Source organism: Salvelinus namaycush, chromosome 29 (assembly GCF_016432855.1).
Source record: "Salvelinus namaycush isolate Seneca chromosome 29, SaNama_1.0, whole genome shotgun sequence".
Taxonomy (NCBI): Eukaryota; Metazoa; Chordata; class Actinopteri; order Salmoniformes; family Salmonidae; genus Salvelinus; species Salvelinus namaycush.
Window position 1 is genome coordinate 10,911,758 of NC_052335.1, and position 23,588 is coordinate 10,935,345.

At 43.8% G+C, this 23,588-nt stretch overlaps 1 protein-coding gene across 1 annotated transcript in view; it reads left to right on the top strand.

The window, feature by feature from the left end:
* Nucleotides 1-23,222, top strand: part of LOC120023951 (alpha-(1,6)-fucosyltransferase-like) — a 65,123-nt gene extending 41,901 nt beyond the window's left edge. Inside the window, exons 6-9 of the mRNA XM_038968051.1 lie at nucleotides 7,044-7,290; nucleotides 9,981-10,157; nucleotides 12,541-12,691; nucleotides 22,881-23,222. Of these exons, the coding sequence (XP_038823979.1) occupies nucleotides 7,044-7,290; nucleotides 9,981-10,157; nucleotides 12,541-12,691; nucleotides 22,881-23,222 (917 nt within the window). The remainder of the gene's footprint in view (nucleotides 1-7,043; nucleotides 7,291-9,980; nucleotides 10,158-12,540; nucleotides 12,692-22,880) is intronic.
* Nucleotides 23,223-23,588: the final 366 nt, after the last annotated feature.

Below are 23,588 nucleotides of genomic sequence, written 5' to 3' on the forward strand. Positions count from 1 at the left end.
TATGGTGCATTTACATTTTTTATTTTAGTTATTTCTTTAACCTTTATTTAACTAGGCAAGTCAGTTAATAACAAATTCTTATTTACAATGACGGCCTATCCCAGCCAAACCTGGACGAAGCTGGACCAATTGTGCGCCGCCCTATGGGACTCCCAATCACGGCCGGATGTGATGCAGCCTGGATTCAAACCAGGGACTGCAGTGACGCCTGCAATACTAACATAATTGACACATCCTGTTTGCAACAAGGCAATAAAGTAACACTGCAAAAAATGTGGCAAAGCAATTAACATTTTGTCCTGAACACAAAGTGTTATGTTTGGGGAAAATGCAATACAACACATTACTAGTGGTACTACTTATGTAGGTTTTTGTGGTATCTGTACTTCACGTTACTATTTAGATTTTTGACAACTTTTACTTTTACTTCTCTACATTCCTAAAGAAAATAATGTACTTTTTATTCAATACATTTTCCCTGACACACAAAAGTACTCGTTACATTTTAAATGCTTAGCAGGACAGAGAACATCCCTGGTCATCCCTAATGCCTCTGATCTGGCGGACTCATTAAACACAAATGCTTTGTTTGTAAATGATGTCTGAGTGTTGAAGTGTGCCTCTGGCTATTCATACATTTAAAAAAACAAGAAAATTGTGCCATCTGCTTTGCTTAATATAAGGAATTTTGTATTATTCACACTTTGACTTTTACTTTTGATACTTAAGTATATTTTAGCAATTACATTTACTTTTGATACTTAAGTATATTTAAAACCAAATACTTTTAGACTTTTACTCAAGTAGTATTTTACTGGGTGACTTTCACTTTTACTTGAGTCATTTTCTATTAAGGTATCTTTATTTTTACTCAAGTATGACAATTGGACACTTTTTCCCCCGCTGCACATTACTTAGTACCACTCTGCATATTTTTAAGCATAGTGGTGGCTGCATAATCTTATGGCTATGCTTGTAATCGTTAAGGACTGAGGAGTTTTTCAGGATAAAAATAAACAGAATGGGGCAAAGCACAGGCAAAATCCTAGAGGAAAATCTGTTTCAGTCTGCTTTCCACCAGACCCTGGAAGATTCATTCACCTTTCAGCAGGACAATAACCTAAAACACAAGGGCAAATCTACACTGGAGTTGCTTAGCAAGAAGACGGTGAATGTTCCTGAGTTGCAGTTTTGACCTAAATCTGTTCAACAATCTATGGCAAGACCTGAAAATGGTTGTCTAGCAATGATCAACAACCAATTTGACAGAGCTTGAAGAATTTTTAAAAAGAATAATGGGCAAATGTTGCACAATCCACGTATGGAAAGCTCTTAGACATGTACCCAGCAAGACTCTGAGCTGTAAAGTGATTTTAACATGTACAGTTGAGGTCGGAAGTTTACATACACTTAGGTTGGAGTCATTAAAACTCATTTTTCAACCACTCCACAAATTTCTTGTTAACTAACTATAGTTTTGGCAAGTCAGTTAGGACATCTACTTTGTGCATGACACAAGTAATTTTTACAACAATTGTTTAAAGACAGATTATTTCACTTATAATTCACTATATCACAATTCCAATTGTTCAGAAGTTTACATACAATAAGTTGACTGTGCCTTTAATGATGTATTGGCTTTAGAAGCTTTTGATAGGCTAATTGACATAATTTGAGTCAATTGGAAGTGTATCTGTGGGATGTATTTCAAGGCCTACCTTCAAACTCAGTTGCTCTTTGCTCGACATCATGGGAAAATCAAAAGAAATCCGCCAAGACGTCAGAAAAAAATTGAAGACCTCCACAAGTCTGGTTCAGTAAAACGAGTCCTATATCGACATAAGCTGAAAGGTCGCTCAGCAAGGAAGAAGCCACTGCTCCAAAACCGGCATAAAAAAAGCCAGATTACGGTTTGCAACTGCACATGGGGACAAAGATTTTCAATAATCTGATGAAACTATATTGAAAAAACATACTTTACGATGATATGGTCACATGTATCAAATAAAATCAAAGCCGGAGATATTAGTTGACTATAACGGCAGCTAAACAGAAGGCAAATCCATGTCCCCCTGCGCGCTCTCTAGAAAACCGGAAATGAGGGACACGTCATACAAAGAGGATTTATTCCACTTCAGACCAAGATAAACACGAAATTTCTTCTCTCACCGCCTCTTGACATCCAGGGGAAGGTGTATGAAGTGCACGTAGACTCTTACGTATCATGCCTATGTATAGGCAGGAAGTAGAACAGAGCATCGATTTCAGACTTTCCACTTCCTGGTCAGGAAGTTTGTGCCAAATGAGTTCTGTTTGACTCACATATATAATTCAAACGGTTTTAGAAACTAGAGAGTGTTTTCTATCCAATAGTAATAATAATATGCATATTGTACGAGCAAGAATTGAGTACGAGGCCGTTTGAAATGGGCACCTTTAATCAGAGCTACTCAATACTGCCCCTGCAGCCATAAAAAGTTAAGACATCAGTCAGGAAGTTAATGCTTGGTTGCAAATGGGTCTTCCATGTGGACAATGACCCCAAGCATACTTCCAAAGTTGTGGCAAAATGGCTTAAAGACAACAAAGTCAAGGTATTGGAGTGACCATCACAAAGCCCTGACCTCCATCCTATAGAAAATTTGTGGGCAGAACTGAAAAAGTGTGTGCGAGCAAGGAAGCCTACAAACCTGACTCAGTTACAACAGCTCTGTCAGGAGGAATGGGCCAAAAATTCACCCAATTTATTGTGGGAATCTTGTGGAAGGCTACCTGAAATGTTTGACCTAAGTTAAACAATTTAAAGGCAATGCTACCAAATACTAATTGAGTGTATGTAAACTTCTGACCCACTAGGAATGTGATGAAAGAAATAAAAGCTGAAATAAATAATTCTCTCTACTATTATTCTGACATTTCACATTCATAAAATAAAGTGGTGATCCTAACTGACCTAAGACAGGGAATTTTTACTAGAATTAATGGTCAGGAATTGTGAAAAACGGAGTTTAAATGTATTTGGCTAAGGTGTATGCAAACTTCCGACTTCACCTGTATTGTCTCAAGGGGGTTGAATATATTTTTTTTTACAATTGGTCTTCCACTTTGACATTACAGAGTATTTTGTGTAGATCATTGACAACAATGGCAGTTAAATCCATTGAAATCCCACTTTGTAACACAACAAATGTGGAAACGTACTTTCTGAACACTCTTTATGCTCACTACATTTTTCCTCTCTGCCTCTCTCTCACACTTCCTCTCCAGCTTCCTTGTTCTATCTTTTTCTATGTCTCCCCCTCCTCTCCCTTGGGCTTTCTTTTTCTCTTGCTTTTCCTGTTGTGTTTTTGCGTCTTCAATGCTCTAATGGTCCTTATTGATTCGCCCTGCTTGCTCTTTATGTTGAGTTCATTTCACTGGTTCACTGCTCATCTGAGCTGGATTCCTTATAGGAGCTGAGGCACTTATACACATGGTGCGAGAGTACATGGGTGTGTATTGTGTGTGTGTCTGGGGGGGGGGGGGGGGGGGGGGGGGGGGGGGGATTGTGTGTGTGTGTGTCTGGGGGGGGGTATTGTGTGTGTCTGGGGGGGTTATTGTGTGTTTGTGTGTGTGTGTGTGTGTGTGTGTGTGTGTGTGTGTGTGTGTGTGTGTGTGTGTGTGTGTGTGTGTGTGTGTGTGTGTGTGTGTTGTAGGGAAGTGTACTTGAGAGCATAGGAGCCAATCAACAAAGATACAGACATCGCGGTCAATAGAACAATGCATTATGGGTTAAATTTCCTCTCCATTCCTGCCTCAAATAGGGAAATAAATGTCTTAAATTGTTGCTGCATCAATTTATTCATGCAGATTGCGGAGGTTGAGGAAATTCTTTGACTCCTTGTGTCCCAATTAGGAAGCTATGGGAGGGGGAAGGAGCACTTAACTGTGCAGTTGTGCCAAGAATTGCAGGCCTAAAAAATATGCCTAGTCCCCTCTCTCCCTCTCGCAAAACCTGCCAATGATGATATATAAGCAAAGAGAAAGCTTGGAAATATTTTTTCTGTTAAATATTTAATGCTCTTGCCAATTTATATTCAGCTCACGCTTCATGGAGTACACATGCCCTTGCACCGACACCCTGCTTTTTGTGTTCCCTTGTTGTTATTCTTTTTTTCTTTTTTATTCCAGTCACACTTTCTTTGAAAGGCCATTTTAATGAGTAATTATGCCATTTGTTTGACAATGGGTTATGAAAGCTGTGTGCAGTTTTATTAGGCTTACTGTAATGGAACAAGTCACCGTAGTTGCAGCTTCACAAAGATCAGTAGTTGTAGTCTAAGCTTATTTTTGAAACTGTAAAAAAACATGTTTTAAAAAATGTCCTCTGGTTTTCAGACCGGATGTGAGTGTGAATGGAGGTTGTCTGCCAGACATATCCCTCCTGGCGAGATGAGATTAGACCAAAAGTGTGTGTGTGTGTCCACATGTGTTTGCTCGCTTGCGCGAGTGTGTGTGTGTCCTTGCCACTCCTTTGTGTACTGAGGCTTAACACCCACTCTCCCAGGCGGAAAGGCTATCAGGAACCCAGAGAGGATGACCTTCCTAATCAGCCCAGCTCTGCCCACTGTGCCCAGAGCCCCTGCCAGTCCCATGCCCGTCTAGAGGCCACCCTCTGGGGGCAGCTGGTGCCAGTGTTCCACCCCCAGTACCATGGAAGTAGATTGGCTCACCTTGGTTTTTAAAGGAATATTCCAATTAAAATGACAAATTCTTATGATTTACATTGTTAAATAATACTAATATGTGAGAACAATATACGTTGGGAATTTCATTAGCATTTTGTAGTTATACTAAGTTAGGAAGCAACATGTAAAACACTTGTGGAGATCTGCAGAGTGGAACCCACAATGCAATGCTTTCTCTAGATAGGCTGGCTGGCTAGCTAAAAAATGTATTTAACACAATAATACCAAAGCCAATATCAGTATGTGAAGTAGTTAGCTAGTTGTAAAATCCCTGAAACAAACTGCACCATTAATTTAGGCGTTACACATTTACCATGTTCAACCTGGTAGAGATCGCATTTCTAGCTCAAAGCTGTGCGAGTCAGGTTGCCATGCAAACGTGCATGGGCCCTGCAAGCCTGCGTGCAGGGAGACGAGAGGAGAAAACTGCTTTGCATCATGGTAGTTGAAGGAAAAATGAAATTTATTTGATGGCGCACTGTCCACTTTGAAGACATTTGAACAAAATATATACTTTGTCGTGACTATATAGACAGACTGATGTGTTTTAGACAAGTTTGCCCATACAATCTATTGGCTGATTTGGCGATCCGGAGTGCAAGTAATTGTTTTAAGAGTCATGAAATGTGATCGTTTGTTATCCTCTATCTCCAGTGACGAGAACCTTATCATGATGACGTAGCATGTCACATTTCAATTTTAGGGTGGATTATCCCTTTAAAGAAGGACAGCCAAAGGGCAACTGTCACTCTGACTGCAGTGGGGATAAAACGAGAGAATTGGGATTGTTGTTTGAAAGGGCATGACTTTCTCCTGTCTTTTCTAACTTCTCTATCCTTCCATGACTTTCTCCTGTCTTCTCTAACTTCTCTATCCTTCCATGACTTTCTCCTGTCTTCTCTAACTTCTCTATCCTTCCATGACTTTCTCCTGTCTTCTCTGACTTCTCTATCCTTCCATGACTTTCTCCTGTCTTCTCTAACTTCTCTATCCTTCCATGACTTTCTCCTGTCTTCTCTAACTTCTCTATCCTTCCATGACTTTCTCCTGTCTTCTCTATCTTCTCTATCCTTCCATGACTTTCTCCTGTCTTCTTTAACTTCCTTCACTCTCTCTATCTTTTTGGCTGCGGTTCATTCCATACCCTTTTCTCCACAGTGTGCACTTGTTCACTGTAGCTGTTAGATGTACAGAGTGGGAAGAAACTGTCTAGCCAAGGTTTACACTAATCCAATGATCGTAAATAAATGAGGATTTAAGTTTGCGTCACAGATAGAACAATGAGACAGATATTTCACCGGGATATATAAATGTGAAGCTTCCGCTTGGCGTTTCCAAATATGGTAGTGAGAGGAAGCTCAGTGGCTGGCAGTGGGAGATGATGGAACGCGATGGATTTTGGCCAACATTCTGCAAATTTTCTCATCGAATAAACATTTGATCTCAATATAATGTTCTGTTCCAAAAACTAGAATATGTTATAAACAGAGTGGACTTCACCCTTGGCCAAAGTTGTAAAAAATTGCGTTGTTTAGAAGAAGTACAAAGGCAAATTTAATTATTGCACACACGCACTTCACAGAGTAGGCGTTCCCTAACGGAAATATGCAAATGCTTGCTGGAACGAGCCAATAGGATCTCACTAGCTCGTGCTTGGCTCTGCCCACCGCCTTGCTTGTTCTGCCCACTGAGACTAATTTGTTCCCACGTGAAACAACGGGCTGTGGTCTATCTTGGTTTAGTTATAAAACTCTTTTAATAGTATAGAATGGCTCCCTCCTCTAATCTCATCTCATCCTCATCTGATCTGATCTGACATCATTGTATGAGTAGAAGAAGTAATACGGCAGAAAGTTATTTGGATATCAACTCTCACCTATCTGTTTTTAGATTTGTATAAACCAAGGATAGGACCCAAGAGGAGGCCAGTTGGGTCAAAGAAGGGTGAGTGTAGTCAATGTGGAATAGCTAGCTAGTTAGCTATGTGTGCAATAGACCAGCGTCCATCAGACGACATCACCTGCTCTGATACCTAGAAGTAGTTGCTCTCCCATAGCGTTTGTGGGGTGACAGGTAACGCTGCTTGGTGCAAAGTGTTGTTGGCAGCAGAAGGTTGGTAGTTCGCTTCTAGTGAGGGATGGACAAAATCCACTCTGTTACAGATGCTGTCTAACTGGCCTGCTACACCAGATGTGTGAGTGAGATACACAACTTTTGCAGAGCGCGAGTCGCTCCTAACTCATGTCAATTAACTCAGGGCGTAACCAGTGTGGCTGTGCAGCTCCCCTGTAACTCTTTCCCCCTCTGTCTCTGTAGGTGAGGCCCATGACAAGGACATCCAGGTGGTAGAGTTACCCATCGTGGATAGCCTACACCCCCGCCCCCCGTACCTGCCCTTGTCCATCCCGGAAGACCTAGCCCAGCGTCTACACCGTCTCCATGGTGACCCGTCTGTGTGGTGGGTGTCTCAGTTCGTTAAGTACCTGGTGCGTCCTCAGGCCTGGCTGGAGAAGGAGATTGCAGACACCACAGCCAAGCTGGGTTTCAAGCACCCCATCATAGGGTAGGTGGATGCATGCACGTACACATTAACACACATGCGAGCGCACACACCCGACAGCCACCCTGGGTCAAGCTGGGTTTCAAACACCCATTAAAGGGTAGATCGAATAGTCACTGTAATAACTCTACCTACATGTATATATTACCTCAATTACCTCGACTAACCGGTGCCCCCGCACATTGACTCTGTACCGGTACCCCCTGTATATAGTCTCGCTATTGTTATTTTACTGCTGCTCTTTAATTATTTGTTACTTTAATTTCTTAATCTTATTTTTTTATATACAGTATATTTATTTTTAACTGCTTTGTTGGTTAGGGCTTGTAAGTAAGCATTTCACTGTAAGGTCTACACCTGTTGTATTCGTCGCATGTGACAAATAACATTTGATTTGATTTGAAATAGGAAAGACACTTTTTGAGTCGGTCTCCTTCTGTTTTTGGTTTGAAGTGTCCTATTTCTCTCTCTATTTGTGTATGTTTCTGTCTGTTAAAGTTGTTTAAAACTCTTTTTATATCTGCGTCATAATCCTCTTTCTCTCTCTGTTTCTCTTTCAAACTGTCTCAAATTCTCAAAATATGTTTCCATCTCCATCATACTCTCTCTGTGTTTCTCTCTCGTCCTCCTCCCTCTTTCAACCTTTCTCTCTGATATACTCTTTGTCTGTCTGTCTGTCTGTCTGTCTGTCTGTCTGTCTGTCTGTCTGTCTGTCTGTCTGTCTGTCTGTCTGTCTGTCTGTCTGTCTGTCTGTCTGTCTGTCTGTCTGTCTGTCTGTCTGTCTGTCTGTCTCTTCACCTTTACCTCTATTAGACCTATTTCTTTCTCAGTTTCTTCTGCTGCTACCTTTTTCTCTCAACCCTCTTTCATTCTCCCTCTCCTCTGTTGACTCTATGAATCATCCTCCTTTCTTTCCCAATCAAACTTTCTCTCTCTCATGTGGCCTGCACCACTATCCTTTCTTTCACCTGCTCCTCTTTATGTCTTTATCTCATTTATTTCACTTACCTCTTTCTCTGTTTCCCCCGTATCGCTTTCCCTATTTCCCATCATTGTCTCTCCCATCTCTATTGCTTTGTCTTCTCCTCTCTCCTCTCCTCACTTGCTCCCTCCATTCTCCCCCCTCTGTCACTGGGGAGCCTATTGAAATAAAGTGCTGGTTGGAAAGAAAGTTTCCTCTGCTCCTTTTCTCTTTCTGCTTCCATCTGATAATATAATAAAGTGCCTGAGTACTTGAGGGAGATAGAGGGGGGGGGGGGGGGGGGGGCCGTTGGGTAGGATTGGGGTTTGGTTGGGGAAGTGGAAGAGGAAGATAGGGAGTGGGGTGTGGGGGGGAGAGCATGAAACTGAGGAGAGTGAGTGAGTGAGTGAGTGCGTGAGTGAAAGGGGCTAGGGGAGGAATGCGAGAGGGGCTTCGGAGGGGAGGGACTGTATGAGGTATCTCACGACGTGGGAGCCAGCCGTCTCCCTGCATCCCCGCGCTCCTGTGAAAAGCAATGCCGTAGCAGCAGAGCCTCTACCCTCAGTAGGCCTCTGCAACACACCAGACTACAGCATCTAAAAGCAGTCGTCAGCACAACCCCAGCCCCAGCGCAGCATCTCACAAGCAGTGGAGACAGCCAGAGACGAGGGGGAGTGGAGAAGGAGGGAGGAAGGGATAGGGGGATTGATTACTCGCACGCCGTCTGGCACTAAGCGCCCAGGCACGGCCGCATCGTCTGCCAAGGAATGGGCGGTGGGATGAAGGGAGGGAAAGAGGAGAGAACGAGAGGAGGAACAAAACAGGAGGAGAGATGAAAGGAGAGAGAGAGCGGGAGAAAGACAGACAGAGACCATGGCAGAGAGAAGCAGAGAATGGAGAGGCTCGTAGTCAAGAGTCCCACTTATAATCAAAAGTCTCTTCAGATCAGATAGAGAGAGATGGAAGGAGAGAGTGAGAGAGCAGGGGAGTCAATATGAAGATATGAACAGAGAGAGAGAGTTAAATAGATGTAGAGAAACAAAGATGTTCACTTTCAGCCTTACGTGCACCTGTGGAGAATCCCTCCCCCACTCTACTCCTCTCCATCCCTCTCTCTCTCTTAATCTCTCGTTCCCTCTATTCTCTCTGATCCAGGAGTGTGTTAGGGTAAATAAAGGTGTTTGTTGCTTCAGTGAGCATCCCGAGGACTGGGCTGACTGATCTCAGGCCAGTTCTGGTAATTAGACACACTGTGTTTATTATCTCGCTCCTTCGATTTCTCATTCATTCGCTCTCTCTCTCGCTCTTTCTCTCTCTCGCTCTTTTCTCCCTCCTCTCTTTCTCTCTCTCTCTTATTCCCTTTGTCTCTACCTTCTTTATTCTCTCCCTCCAAACCATAGATGCTGGCTTTGTTGTGTTACGAGCGATTAAACAAAGAAAGCACTCAGTTTCACAAACACTTGCAGCACTGGTCTATTATTCGTCCGTTCTCTTCTTTCTCCCATTCAAACCCCCTTTCTTTCTGGCTTTAGTTTTCTGTCATTACTCCTACATTGTGCCACTGGGTATCTCTCTCTTTCTCTCTCTCGCTCTGATTATGGGCAAGACTGGCAAGGGCACAAAGATGCTGCCAAATGAAGTACAGTATGAAGTAGCTGATCGTGAACGTATTGACTGAAAGTATTGCCCTCTCTCTCGCTCCCTCCCTCCACCCCCGTCTCTGTCCCTGTAGGGTCCATGTTCGACGGACAGATAAGGTGGGGACGGAGGCTGCGTTCCACCCTATAGAGGAGTACATGGTGCACGTGGAGGAACAGTTCCAACACATGGCCAGACGCATCCACGTGGACAAGAAACGAGTCTACCTGGCAACAGATGACCCCTCACTACTGCAAGAGGCTAAGACGAAGTGAGTGACAACCAATACCCGTATAATGAAGTTTCGGTGTGTGTGTGTGTGTGTGTGTGTGTGTGTGTGTGTGTGTGTGTGTGTGTGTGTGTGTGTGTGTGTGTGTGGTGCCTCAGCTCCTATAAGGAATCCAGCTCAGATGAGCAGTGAACCGGTGAAATGAACTCACCACACAAAGAGCAAGCAGGGCCAACCAATAGGGACAGGGAGGGGGGTGTAGCGTTCGTGTGTGTTTGTATGTCAGAATCCATCAAGAATCAAGTCCATTAGTCTCTATGGGCCAGATGACCGGTTGGTGAGCGCCACAGACCGGGGGAAGAAACCTTTCAGGTGGCGGGAAGTTTTTGTCATGAGTGAAGTGGCAAGGAGGGGTAGGCGGAGGGGCGTATTGTCCTGGTGATTGAGGGGCCTTTATGAGTCAAATCTGTAGTAAACTGGTTTAGTTTGTTGGGCAGTGAGGGGTCGTCTGGCGTCGGGGAGCTTTAGGTTTGAAGTTGGTAATGGTTTTCAGTCCTCTCCAGACAGACAGTCGCGGCTGGAGAACTGTTGCTCTAGCCTGTCTTTGTACTGCTGTTTGGCTGCCCTAATTCCTGAGTGTATATCTTTCTTGGCTTCTCTATAGAGGTCCCTGGTCTTGCTCGTGTGGTCTTCCTCTTTGGAAGAAAGGAGAGCCCTAAGCTCACCAGTGACCCATGGCTTATCGTTGCTGTGTGATAGAAAGGTATTTCATGGTATGCAATTCTCCTCACATACACTGATATAGGGTGTGTCTGTGTAGTCGTGTATGTTGGCATTGTTGTCCTTGAATATGTTCCAATCCGTGGTGTCTAGGCAGTCCTTTAACTCCCCAATTGCCTCTTCAGTCCATTTCCGCACCGTATGGTTGACAGGTTTGGCAGTTTTTAGTTTCTGTCTGTATGCGGGGATGAGGTGAAGCATCACATGGTCTGAGTTGCCCAGAGGAGCGTGGGGGACAGTGTGGTATGCCCCTTTAATAGTGCTGTAAGAGTTTTTTTATTGGCTTGTTGAACATTTCACCATTTGTTTGTAGCTGGGAAGTTGCTGGTGTGGTTAAAATCCCCCATGATGGTCAAAGTAGAATCCGGATATTTACTTTCCACCTATGTGATCTGATCAGCCTGCAGCTGTTGTGATGTGTGTGCACACAGGTGCTCGGTGTGATGTAGACTCTGGAGAGCATGCTTTAGACCAGGGGTGTCAAACTCATTCCACGGAGGGCCGAGTGTCTGCAGGTTTTTGGTTTTTCCTTTCAATAAAGCCCTAGACAACCAGGTGTGGGGAGTTCCTAACTAATTAGTGATGTTAATTCATCAATCAAGTACAAGGGAGGAGCGAAAACCCGCAGACACTCGGCCCTCCGTGGAATGAGTTTGACACCTGTGCTTTAGACAGAATAGGGAAACACACACCATCTTTGAATTTACTGGACTGCTCCGGGATCAGCCCAGTTCAGCTGGAAGCCGGCTAGATCCACAGCGGTGTCGGGAAAAGAGGCATTAACCATAAAAAGTGAGAGAGAAATCCTTTTTTTCTCATCATCAGAAGTTGTAGCTCGTCGGATTTGTTGGCGAGTGAACGCACATTGGAGAGGGAGATGACGGACAAGGGGCACGGAGTCCTCACCTTCTGAAAGGCACTACAGTCTCAGCTCCTCCTCCCCATGTGTCTCTGTCCCACAGTCCCATAACCTCGGTTTGAAGTCCGACTCGAAATCGGGGTAGTCTTCAGTAGTATATCGTTGGATGATGACAGAATTTCAGGACAAAAACCAGCCGGTAATGTGTCCCTAATATTCATTAGCCGTTCTGGGTGAAATCCACATTTTGTTGCGATCCAAAAGGGAACAAACAAACAAGTAATCACCCGAGCAGTGACCAAAACACTGTGGCTGATCACTGGCCACAACTGTGTGTGTGTGTGTGTGTGTGTATGATTGGCCGTTTCTGAAATCTTTCTTGCCTACTACTTACTAAAACTGCATACTGTATACTAATCGTACTAGATAAAACATACTTTTATAAAAATGTGAGCAATGAGCAACAACTATCAACCTTTTTGGTAGTGCATCCTCTTATCTAATTATCAGCTGATGATCAGTTGTTGTCAAACACACGTGGGTCTAAAAAGATGACTCTCCTCCTCAATAGTTTGCAGCAAATTCTACTAGATGAAAAGTCTACATGAGTATGACATCCTGGCATTCAAAGCATACTTCATTTTCAAAATTTCACTTAAAACATCATGTTTTCGCATACCCAAAATGCCTACTATTTAGAACGCAAGTACGGGTATTCAGACACGGCCATTGTGTTTTTGTTTGTATGTAGAAGCCCATGTGTGTAATAGTATGTGTGTCCTACAGGTACCCTGACTATGAGTTCATCAGTGATAACTCCATCTCGTGGTCAGCCGGCCTGCACAACCGCTACACCGAGAACTCTCTGAGAGGAGTCATCCTAGACATACACTTCCTGTCCCAGACCGACTTCCTGGTCTGCACCTTCTCCTCACAGGTAGGTGTACCACATTCCAGGGGTTCTCAAAAGTGGGGTGTCTGCGAAGGTACTACAGGGTGTCCTTGGCTAAAGCAAAAACAAATATATATATATACACACACAGTTATATATTATTTTTATGAATATTACTAACAGTAACAGATTAAACAAATTATGGCGAAGGGATCTGTGGAACATGTTTAGAGGGTGTAATACAATACAATGTAATATTATTAATGTACAATTTATATTCTTAATCATGAGCAACATGGGCCTGGGAGGCTCCCAGGGATATTGGTATCCTCAGTACTCCACCAATTATACATTTTTCAACTCAATACTTCTCAAAATTATATGTTTTTTTGTACATAAACGCACTGTATTTTAAGCTTTAAAACTGCAACGTTTTCTCTCTGCCTCATGGTAGAATGAGTCAAATCACAGGAAATTAGCTTGAAAACTGAATTCATTCTCTCCGATGCAATGAGGCGAGCCTTTAAAATGTTCCTTCCCAGGGCCAGGGACTTGATTCTTACAGCCATGCACTGAAGTCATAGTAAAACTCCTTGTATGCTATTTTTATGATTATGAGGGGGTCTCTGATGATTTTGCTTTCACAAAAGAGGTCCTCGGTCCCAAAGGTTTGAGAACCCCTGCCATAGCCAACACAACACCCTTTAAGGGAATATAAGGTATATAATTCACTGATCTATACGGTTACAAACCTGAATAGTCTACTCCTACTGCCATTGTCATGTTAAACAATGACCATAGGTGTCACGCCCTGACCGTAGAGAGGTTTTTATGTCTCTATTTTGGTTTGGTCAGGGTGTGATTTGGGTGGGCATTCTATGTTCATTGTCATTTTTTTATATTTCTTTGTGTTTGGCCGGGTGTGGTTCTCAATCAGAGGCAGCTGTCTATCGTTGTCTCTGATTGAGAACCATACTTAGGTAGCTTTTTCCACCTGTGTTTTGTGGGTAGTTGTTTTCTGTTTAGTGTTTTGCACCTTACAGGACTGTTTCGGTTTCGGTTATTCTTCTTGTTATTTTGTTATAGTGTTCAGTTTTCAAATTAAAGCATGAACACTTACCACGCTGCGCTTTGGTCCGATTCCTCTTCTTCAGACGATGAAAACCGTTACAATAGGAGATGGCAAGACAACAAATAGATCTGGGACCAGGCAACTTTTTCATCTGAACAAATCTATATAGTCAAATCCACATAATGTACAGTGCATTCAGAAAGTATTCAGACCCCTCGGCTATTTCAACATTTTGTTACGTTACTGCCTTATTCTAAAATTGATTACATCGTTTTTATCCCTCGTCAATCTACACACAAAACCTCATAATGACAAATCAAATGCAGGTTTTAAGAAATGTTAGCAAATTTATAAAATATACAAAACTGAAATATTACATTTACATAAGTATTCAGACCCTTTACTCAGTACTTTGTTGAAGCACCTTTGGCAGCGATTACAGCCTTGAGTCTTCTTGGGTATGACGCTACAAGCTTGGCACACCTGTATTTGCACATTGGCTAACCGGGCTATCTGCATTGTGTCCCGCCACCCACCACCCGCCAACCCCTCTTTTACGCTACTGCTACTCTCTGTTCATCATATATGCATAGGTACTTTAACCATATCTACATGTACATACTACCTCAATCAGCCCAACTAACCGGTGCCTGTATGTAGCCTCGCTACTGTTATAGCCTTGCTACTGTATATAGCCTCGCTACTGTTATTTTTCATTGTCTTTTTACTGTTGTTTTTATTTCTTTACTTACCTATTGTTCACCTAATACCTTTTTTTGCACTGTTGGTTAGAGCCTGTAAGTAAGCATTTCACTGAGGTCTACAGTGTTGTATTCGGCGCACGTGACAAATAAACTTAGATTTTATTTGATTTGGAGAGTTTCTCCCATTCTTCTCTGCAGATCCTCTCAGGCTCTGTCAGGTTGGATGGGGAGCGTCGCTGCACAGCTATTTTCAGGTCTCTCCAGGGATGTTCGATCAGGTTCAAGTCCGGGCTCTGGCTGGGCCACTCAAGGACATTCAAAAAATTGTCCCGAAGCCACTCCTGCGTTTTACTTGTCTTGGCTGTGTGCTTGGGGTCGTTATCCTGTTGGAAGGTGAACCTTCGCACCAGTCTGAGGTCCTGAGTGCTCTGGAGCAGGTTTTCATCAAGGATCTCGCTGTACTTTCTCCGTTCATCTTTCCCTCCATCCTGACTAGTCTCCTAGTCCCTGCCACTGAAAAACATCCCCACAGCGTGATGCTGCCACCACCATGCTTTACCGTAGGAATGGTGCCAGGTTTCCTCCAGACGTGACACTTGGCATTCAGGCCAAAGAGTTCAATCTTGGTTTCGTCAGACCAGAGAATCTTGTTTCTCGTGGTCTGAGAGTCCTTTAGGTGCCTTTTGGCAAACTCCAAGGAGAGTTTGGCAGGGCAGCCAGCTCTAGGAAGAGTCTTGGTGGTTCCAAACTTCTTCCATTTAAGAGTGATGGAGACCACTGTGTTCTTGGGGACATTCAATGCTGCAGAAATGTTTTGTTACCCTTCCCCAGATCTGTGCCTCGACACAATCCTGTCTCAGAGCTCTACAGACAATTCCTTCAACCTCATGGCTTGGTTTTTGCTCTGACAAGCACTGCCAACTGTGGATCCTTATATAGACAGTTGTGGGCCTTTCCAAATCATGTCCAATCAATTGAATTTACCACAGGTAGACTCCAATAAAGTTCTAGAAAACATCTCAAGGATGATCAATGGAAACAGGATGCTCCTGAGCTCAATTTCGAGTCTCATAGCAAAGGGTCCGAATACTTATGTATTTCAGTTTTTTTGCTTTAATACATTTGCAAAAGTGTCTAAAAACCTGTTTTTCGCATTGTCATTATGGGCTATTGTGTGTAGATGAGGAATTTGTTTTATTTAACCCATTTTAGAATAAGGCTGTAACGTCACAAAATGTGGAAAATGTCAAGGGGTCTGAATACTTTCTGAATGCACTGTAAGCTAACATGCAAGCTGCCATGATTCTTCATGCTTCCTGGTCACATGTCCTGTTTCCTGTATCTATACTTTCTGTTTCCTATACAGTGTCTTCAGAAAGTATTCCATATTTGGTTGTGTCACAGCCTGAATTCAAAATGGATTAAATCTATTTTTTTAAACACACCTGTCTACACACAATACCCCATAATGACATAGTGAAATAATGTATTTTTGGGGGGGGGGGGCTAATTTATTGAAATTTAAATACAGAAATATCTAAATACATAAGTATTCACACCCCTGAGTCAATACTTTGTAGAAGGACCTTTGGCAGCGATTATAGCTGTGCATCTTTCTGGGTAAGTCTCTAAGAGCTTTCCACACCTGGATTGTGCAATATTTTCCCACTATTACTCACAAAATTCTTCAAGCCCTGTCAAACTGTATGTTGATCATTGCTAGACAATCATTTTCAGGTCTTGCCATAGATATTCAAGTAGATTTAAGTCAAAACGAAGCCACTTGTTGTCCTGCCCCCAGTGTCTGATAGAAAGCAGACTTTTCCTCTAGGATTTTGCCTGTGTTTAGCTTCAAACTCCCCAGTCCTTAACTAGTACAAGCATAACCATAACATGATGCAGCTACCACTATACTTGGAAATATGGAGAGTGGTACTCCGTAATGTGTTGTATTGGTTCTACTAAGCTAAACTCAGCAAAAATTGAAACGTCTTCTCACTGTCAACTATGTTTATTTTCAGCAAACTTAACATCTGTAAATATTTGTATGAACATAACAAGATTCAACAACTGAGACATAAACTGAACAAGTTTCACAGACATGTGACTAACAGAAATGGAATAATGTGTCCCTGAACAAAGGGGGGTCAAAATCAAAGCAACAGTCAGTATCTGGTGTGGCCACCAGCTGCATTAAGTCCTGCAGTGCATCTCCCCCTCATGGACTGCACCAGATTTGCCAGTTCTTGCTGTGAGATATTACCCCACTCTTCCACCAAGGAGCAGGAAAGTTCCCGGACATTACTGGGGGGAATGGCCCTAGCCCTAGCCCTCACCCTCGATCCAAAAGGTCCCAGACGTGCTCAATGGGATTGAGATCTGGGCTATTCGCTGGCCATGGCAGAATACTGACATTCCTGTCTTGCAGGAAATAACGCACAGAACGAGAAGTAATGGCTGGTGGCATTGTCATGCTGGAGGGTCATGTCAGGATGAGCCTGCGGGAAGGGTACCACATGAGGGAGGAGGATGTCTTCCCTGTAACGCACAGCATTGAGATTGCCTGCGACTCGTCAGTGAAGAGCGTTTTTTCCAGTCCTGTCTGGTCCAGCGACCGTGGGTTTATGCCCATAGGCGACGTTGTTGCCGTTGATGTCTGGTGAGGACCTGCCTTACAACAGGCCTACAAGCCCTCAGTCCAGTCTCTGACAGCCTACTGCGGACAGTCTGAGCACTGATGGAGGGATTGTGCATTCCTGGTGTAACTCGGGCAGTTGTTGTTGCAATCCTGCACCTGTCTCGCAGGTGTGATGTTCGGATGTACCGATCCTGTGCAGGTGTTGTTGCACGTGGTCTGCCACTACGAGGACGATCAGCTGTTTGTCCTGTCTCACTCTAGCGCTGTCTTAGGCGTCTCATAGTACGGACATTGCAATTTAGTGCCCTGGTCACATCTGCAGTCCTCATGCCTCCTTGCCTCATGCCTAAGGCACGTTCATGCAGATGAGCAGGGACCCTGGGCATCTTTCTTTTGGTGTTTTTCAGAGTCAGTAGAAAGGCCTCATTAGTGTCCTAAGTTTTCATAACTGTGACCTTAATTGCCTACCGTTTGTAAGCTGTTAGTGTCTTAACGACTTTTCCACAGGTGCATGTTAATTAATTTGTTTATGGTTAATTGAACAAGCATGGGAAACAGTGTATAAACCCTATACAATGAAGATCTGTGAAGTTATTTGCATTTTTACAAATTATCTTTGAAAGACAGGGTCCTGAAAAAAGGTATGTTTCTGTTTTTGCTGAGTTTATATGGAATTGTTGCTATTTGATTTAGAATTATTATTATTTTATTTTTTTTGACACTTATTTAACCCCTTATTTTGTCACTAAACAGTCTCCATATATACTTCCATTCATTGTTTTTCAACCGGTAACAGGGGACCTTCAGACGAATCTTGTGAGCCCTGTGGGCGTACTAGATTAAAACAACCAACATGTATGTGTTCGTGAGAGTCTCACCCCTCCACAGAAGGGTCAAATTAGTGTTCGGACGCTACAGACAGAAGTTGGCAGATCGGCTGTACGGATTTCAGACAAGTCCCAAGACACTCGTGGGGGTCGTAGTGCAAAACGGAGGACACTAACGTGTTCGTGAGAGTCTCATCTTTCCATAGAGTTTGTAGGCCAAACCGTTCGGACGCTACAGACGATTTTGTGAGAAGACCGATTTTTGGGATGTCTCATGGTCTGACAAACACCGCTCTAGATATGTCACCTTTCACCGCAGATGTGGAAGTGCAACATATGCGGATGCAGTGGATCGATACGCCTCCAATGCATATTTTTATGGAATTTATTTATTATGCTAATTCGATTTCCATGGGTGCGCAGAAATTGACCGTAGGGGTTTAAACTATTTTAAAGTCACCATGGGCCTCATGATGAAATCACAAAGCGGTTTCCTTCCTCTCCGTCAACTGAGTTAAAAAGGATGCATGTGTCTTCGTAGTTACTGGGTGTAGGTGCCCTTTGCGAGGCATTGGAAAACCCCTGTTTTTTTGGATTGAATTTGTGTTTGAAATTCACTGCTCGGCTGAGGGACCATTAAGATAATTTTATGTGAGTGGTAAAGAGATGAGGTAGTCATTCATGAATCATGTTAAACACTATTATTGCATTCAGAGTGAGTCCATGTGTCACGCCCTGACCTTAGAGATCCTTTTTATGTCTCTATTTAGTTTGGTCAGGGTGTGATTTGGGGTGGGTATTCTATGTTCTTTAGTTCTATTATTTGTATTTCTATGTTTTGGCCGGGTAGGGTTCTCAATCAGGGACAGCTGTCTATCGTTGTCTCTGATTGAGAACCATACTTAGGTAGCCCTTTTTCCCACCTGTCTTTGTGGGAGGTTAACTTTGTTTGTGGCACATATCCCTTTAGCTTCACAGTTGTTTTGGATTGTTTATTGTTTTTGTCGGCGTCATATAAATAAAGGAATATGTACACTCACGACGCTGCACATTGGTCTACTTCTGTTGACGACCGTGACACCATGCAACTTCTTATGTGACTTGTGAAGCAACTGTTTACTCCTGAAGTTATTTAGGCTTGCCATAGCAAAGGGGTTGAATACTTATTGACTCAAGACATTTCAGCTTTTCATTTTTCCACTTTGACATGATGGGGAATTGTGTGTAGGCTGGGGCCGATAGAGATGGTTGCCTCGCTTCAAGTCCATAGGAAACTATGCAGTAATTTGTCTTTTATGTATTATTTCTTACATTGTTAGCCCAGAAAATCTTAAATGTTATTACATACAGCCGGGAAGAATTATTGGATATAAGAGCGGGTCAATACGACTTTCCCGAAGCGGATCCTTTGTTCGGACCTCCACCCTGGACATTGGATCTAATCCCAGAGGCCGACCCAAAACAAAGTCGTCGCCAGAGGAGAGGCAGACGGAGCGGCCTCCTGGTCAGACTTAGAAGGCGAGCAACCATCCAGCGCTTCCGAGGTTATTACTCGCCAATGTCCAGTGTCTAGACAACAAGGTGGACAAAATTAGGGCACGAGTTGCCTTCCAGAGAGACATCAGAGATTGTAACATGCTCTGTTTCACGGAAACATGGCTCACTCGGGATATGTTGTCAGAGTCGGTACAGCCACCGGGTTTCTTCATGCGTCGCGCCGACAGAAGCATCTCTCTGGTAAGAAGAAGGGCGGGGGTGTTAGCCTCATGATTAACGACTCATGGTGTAATCATAACAACATACCGGAACTCAAGTCCTTTTGTTCACCTGACCTAGAATTCCCCCACCCCCAAGCAGATACCTCGACGGTCCTGAAAGAACTTCACTGGACTCTATGTAAACAGGAAACCATATATCCTGAGGATGCATTTATTGTAGCTGGGGATTTTAGTAAAGCTACTTTGAGAACAAGGATCCCTAAATTCTACCAGCACATTGACTGTAGTACCCGCTCGAGCAAAACACTGGACCACTGCTACTCTAACTTCCGCAATGCATACAAGGCCCTCCCCGCCCTCCCTTCAGCAAATCTGACCATAACTCCATCTTGTTGCTCCCTTCCTATAGGCAGAAACTAAAACAGGAAGCGCCCGTGCTTTGGTCTATCCAACGCTGGTCTGACCAATTGGATTCCACACTTCAAGATTGCTTCGATCACATGGACTGGTATATGTTCCGGGTAGCCTCAGACAATAACATTGATGTATCGCTGACTCTGTGAGCAAGTTTATACGGAAGTATATAAGAGATGTTGTGACTTAAAACCTTCCATAACCAGAAACCGTGGATTGATGGAAGCATTCGCGCAAAACTGAAAGCGCGAACCACCGCATTTAATCATGGTTTGGCGACTGGAAACATGACCGAATTCAAACAGTGTAATCAAAGGCAATCAAAGAAGCAAAGTGTCAGTATAGAGACAAAGTAGAGTCGCAATTCAACGGCTCAAACAAGAGACGTATGTGGCAGGGTCTACAGACAATCATGGATTACAAAAAGAACACCAGCCCCGTCGCGGACATCAACGTCTTGCTCCCAGACAAATTAAACAACTTCTTTGCGTGCTTTGAGGACAATACAGTGCCACCGACACAGCCCGCTACCAAAGACTGTGGGCTCTCTTTCTCCGTGGCCGACGTGAGTCAAACGTTTAAGCATGTTAACCCTCTCAAGGCTGCTGGCCCAGACGGCATCACTAGCCGCATCCTCAGAGCATGCGCAGACCAGCTGGCTGGTGTGTTTACAGACATATTCAATCAATCCCTATCCCAGTCTGCTGTCCCCACATGCTTCAAGTTGGCCACCATTGTTCCTGTTCCCAAGAATGCTAAGGTAACTGAACTAAATGACTATCGCCCCATAGCACTCACTTCTGTCATCATGAAGTGCTTTGAGAGACTGAGTCAAGGATCATATCACCTCCACCCTATCTGATATCCTAGACCCACTCCAATTTTCTTACCACCCCAATAGGTCCACAGATGATGCAATCGACTGCACACTGCCCTATCCCATCTGAACAAGAGGAATACTTATGTAAGAATGCTGTTCAATGACTACAGCTCAGCATTCAATACCATAGTACCCTCCAAATTCATCATTAAGCATGAGACCCTGGGTTTCGACCCCGTCCTGTGTAACTGGATCCTGGACTTTCTGACGGGCCGCACCCAGGTGGTGAAGGTAGGAAGCAACATCTCTACCCCGCTGATCATCAACACTGGGACCCCACAAGGGTGTGTTCTCAGCCCTCTCCTGTACTCCCTGTTCACCTATGACTGCGTGGCCATGCACGCCTCCAACTCAATTATCAAGTTTGCAGACGACACTACAGTGGTAGGCTTGATTACCAACAACGACGAGTCAGCCTACAGGGAGAAGGTGAGGGCCCTCGGAGTGTGGTGTCAGGAAAATAACCTCTCACTCAACGTCAACAAAACAAAGGAGATGATCGTGGACTTCAGGAAACAGCAGAGGGAGCACCCCCCATTCACATTGACGGGACAGTAGTGGAGAAGGTGGAAAGTTTAAAGTTCCTCGGCGTACACATCACGGACAAACTGAAATGGTCCACCCACACAAACAGTGTGGTGAAGAAGGCACAACAGCGCCTCTTCAATGTCAGAAGGCTGAAGAAATTTGTCTTGTTACCTAAAACCATCACAAACTTTTACAGATGCACAATCGACAGCATCCTGTCGGGCTGATCATCGCCTTGTACGGCAACTGAACCACCCTCAACCGCAGGCTCTCCAGAGGGTAGTGCAGTCTGCACAACGCATCACCGGGGGGAAAACTACCTGCCCGTCAGGACACCTACAGCACCGATGTCACAGGAAGGCCGAAAAGATCATCAAGGACAACAACCACCCGAGCCACTGCCTGTTCACCCCGCTATCATCCATGAAGGCGAGGTCAGTACAGGTGCATCAAAGCGGGGACCGAGAGACTGAAAAACAGCTTCTATCTCAACGCCATCAGACTGTTATAAAGCCATCACTAACATAGAGAGGCTGCTGCCAGCATGCTGACTCAAATCACTGGCCACTTTAATAAATGGATTTAATAAAAGGTATCACTAGTCACTTTAAATAATGCCACTTTAATAATGTTTACATATCCTACATTACTCATCTCATATGTATATACTGTATTTTATACCATCTATTGCATCTTGCCTATGCCGCACGGCCATCGTGCATCCATATATTTATACGTGTCACGGCCGTCGTACGGAGGAGACCAAGGCGCAGCGAGGTATGCGTACATTCTTCTTTAATATAAAAATGAACACTGAACAAAACTAACAAAATAACAAAACGAACCATGAAGCTATACAAATGAGTGCTGAACAGGCAACTACACATAGACAAGAACCTACAAAACCAAAATTGAAAATGGCAACCTAAATATGATCCCCAATCAGAGACAACGATAAACAGCTGCCTCTGATTGGGAACCAATTCAGGCCACCATAGACATACATATACCTAGACTACCAAACCCCTAGACATACAAAAAACCCTAGACAATACAAAACTAGCATACCCACCCTCGTCACACCCTGACCTAACCAAAATAATAAAGAAAAGAGAGATAACTAAGGTCAGGGTCTGACAATATGTACATATTCTTATTCCATCCCCTTACATTTGTGTGTATAAGGTAGTCATTGTGAATTTGTTAGATTACTTGTTAGATATTACGGCACTGTCGGAACTAGAAGCACAAGCATTTCTCTACACTCGCATTAACATCTGCTAACCATGTGCATGTAACCAATACAATTTGATTTGATAAGACAACAACAACAACAAAAAAGTGAAGGGGTGTGAATACTTTCTGAAGGAACTGTATCTGTACTTCCTGTTTTCTGTAGCTCTACTTCCTGTTTATACCTCCTGTTTCCTGTATCTCTTCTTTCTGGTTCCAGGTGTGCCGCGTGGCCTACGAGATCATGCAGACGCTGCACCCGGACGCCTCCTCCTTCTTCCACTCGCTAGACGACATCTACTACTTCGGGGGCCAGAACGCCCACAACCAGATCGCCATCTACCCCCACCACCCCCGCAACCCCGAAGACATACCCCTGGAGCCCGGTGACGTCATCGGCGTGGCGGGGAACCACTGGGATGGCTACTCGAAAGGGGTCAACCGTAAAATGGGCCGCACTGGCCTCTACCCGTCCTACAAAGTCAAGGAGAAGATCGAGACCGTGAAGTACCCCACGTACCCCGAGGCAGACAAGCTGCTCTCAAACTCCCAACAGAAATGAAGAAGAAAGGGAAAGATGAAAATAAAATTAGAGAAAGAGACTCTGAATCAGTGATAGAACAGGGGGGAAATGATGGTAGTGTTTAGGCTGCACTGAGAGAGTGTGTGTGTGTGTGTGTGTGTGTGTGTGTGTGTGTGTAAATTATGGAATCTTGCAGCTGCCACTACATCGTCCCCGTGCACACAGATTATGAAGAAAAGTATCAATCAAACATTGATTTCAAACTAACCTGAAAACAATTAAACGCCCGTAGCCGACAACGTGGATTGGGAATGGAACTAGCCAATCGGGTCGAGCCTTGGATCAAGGGCTGAAAAACAATTATAAACTGGATGAAAAAAACTTGTTTTAATTTTTTTTCAATTA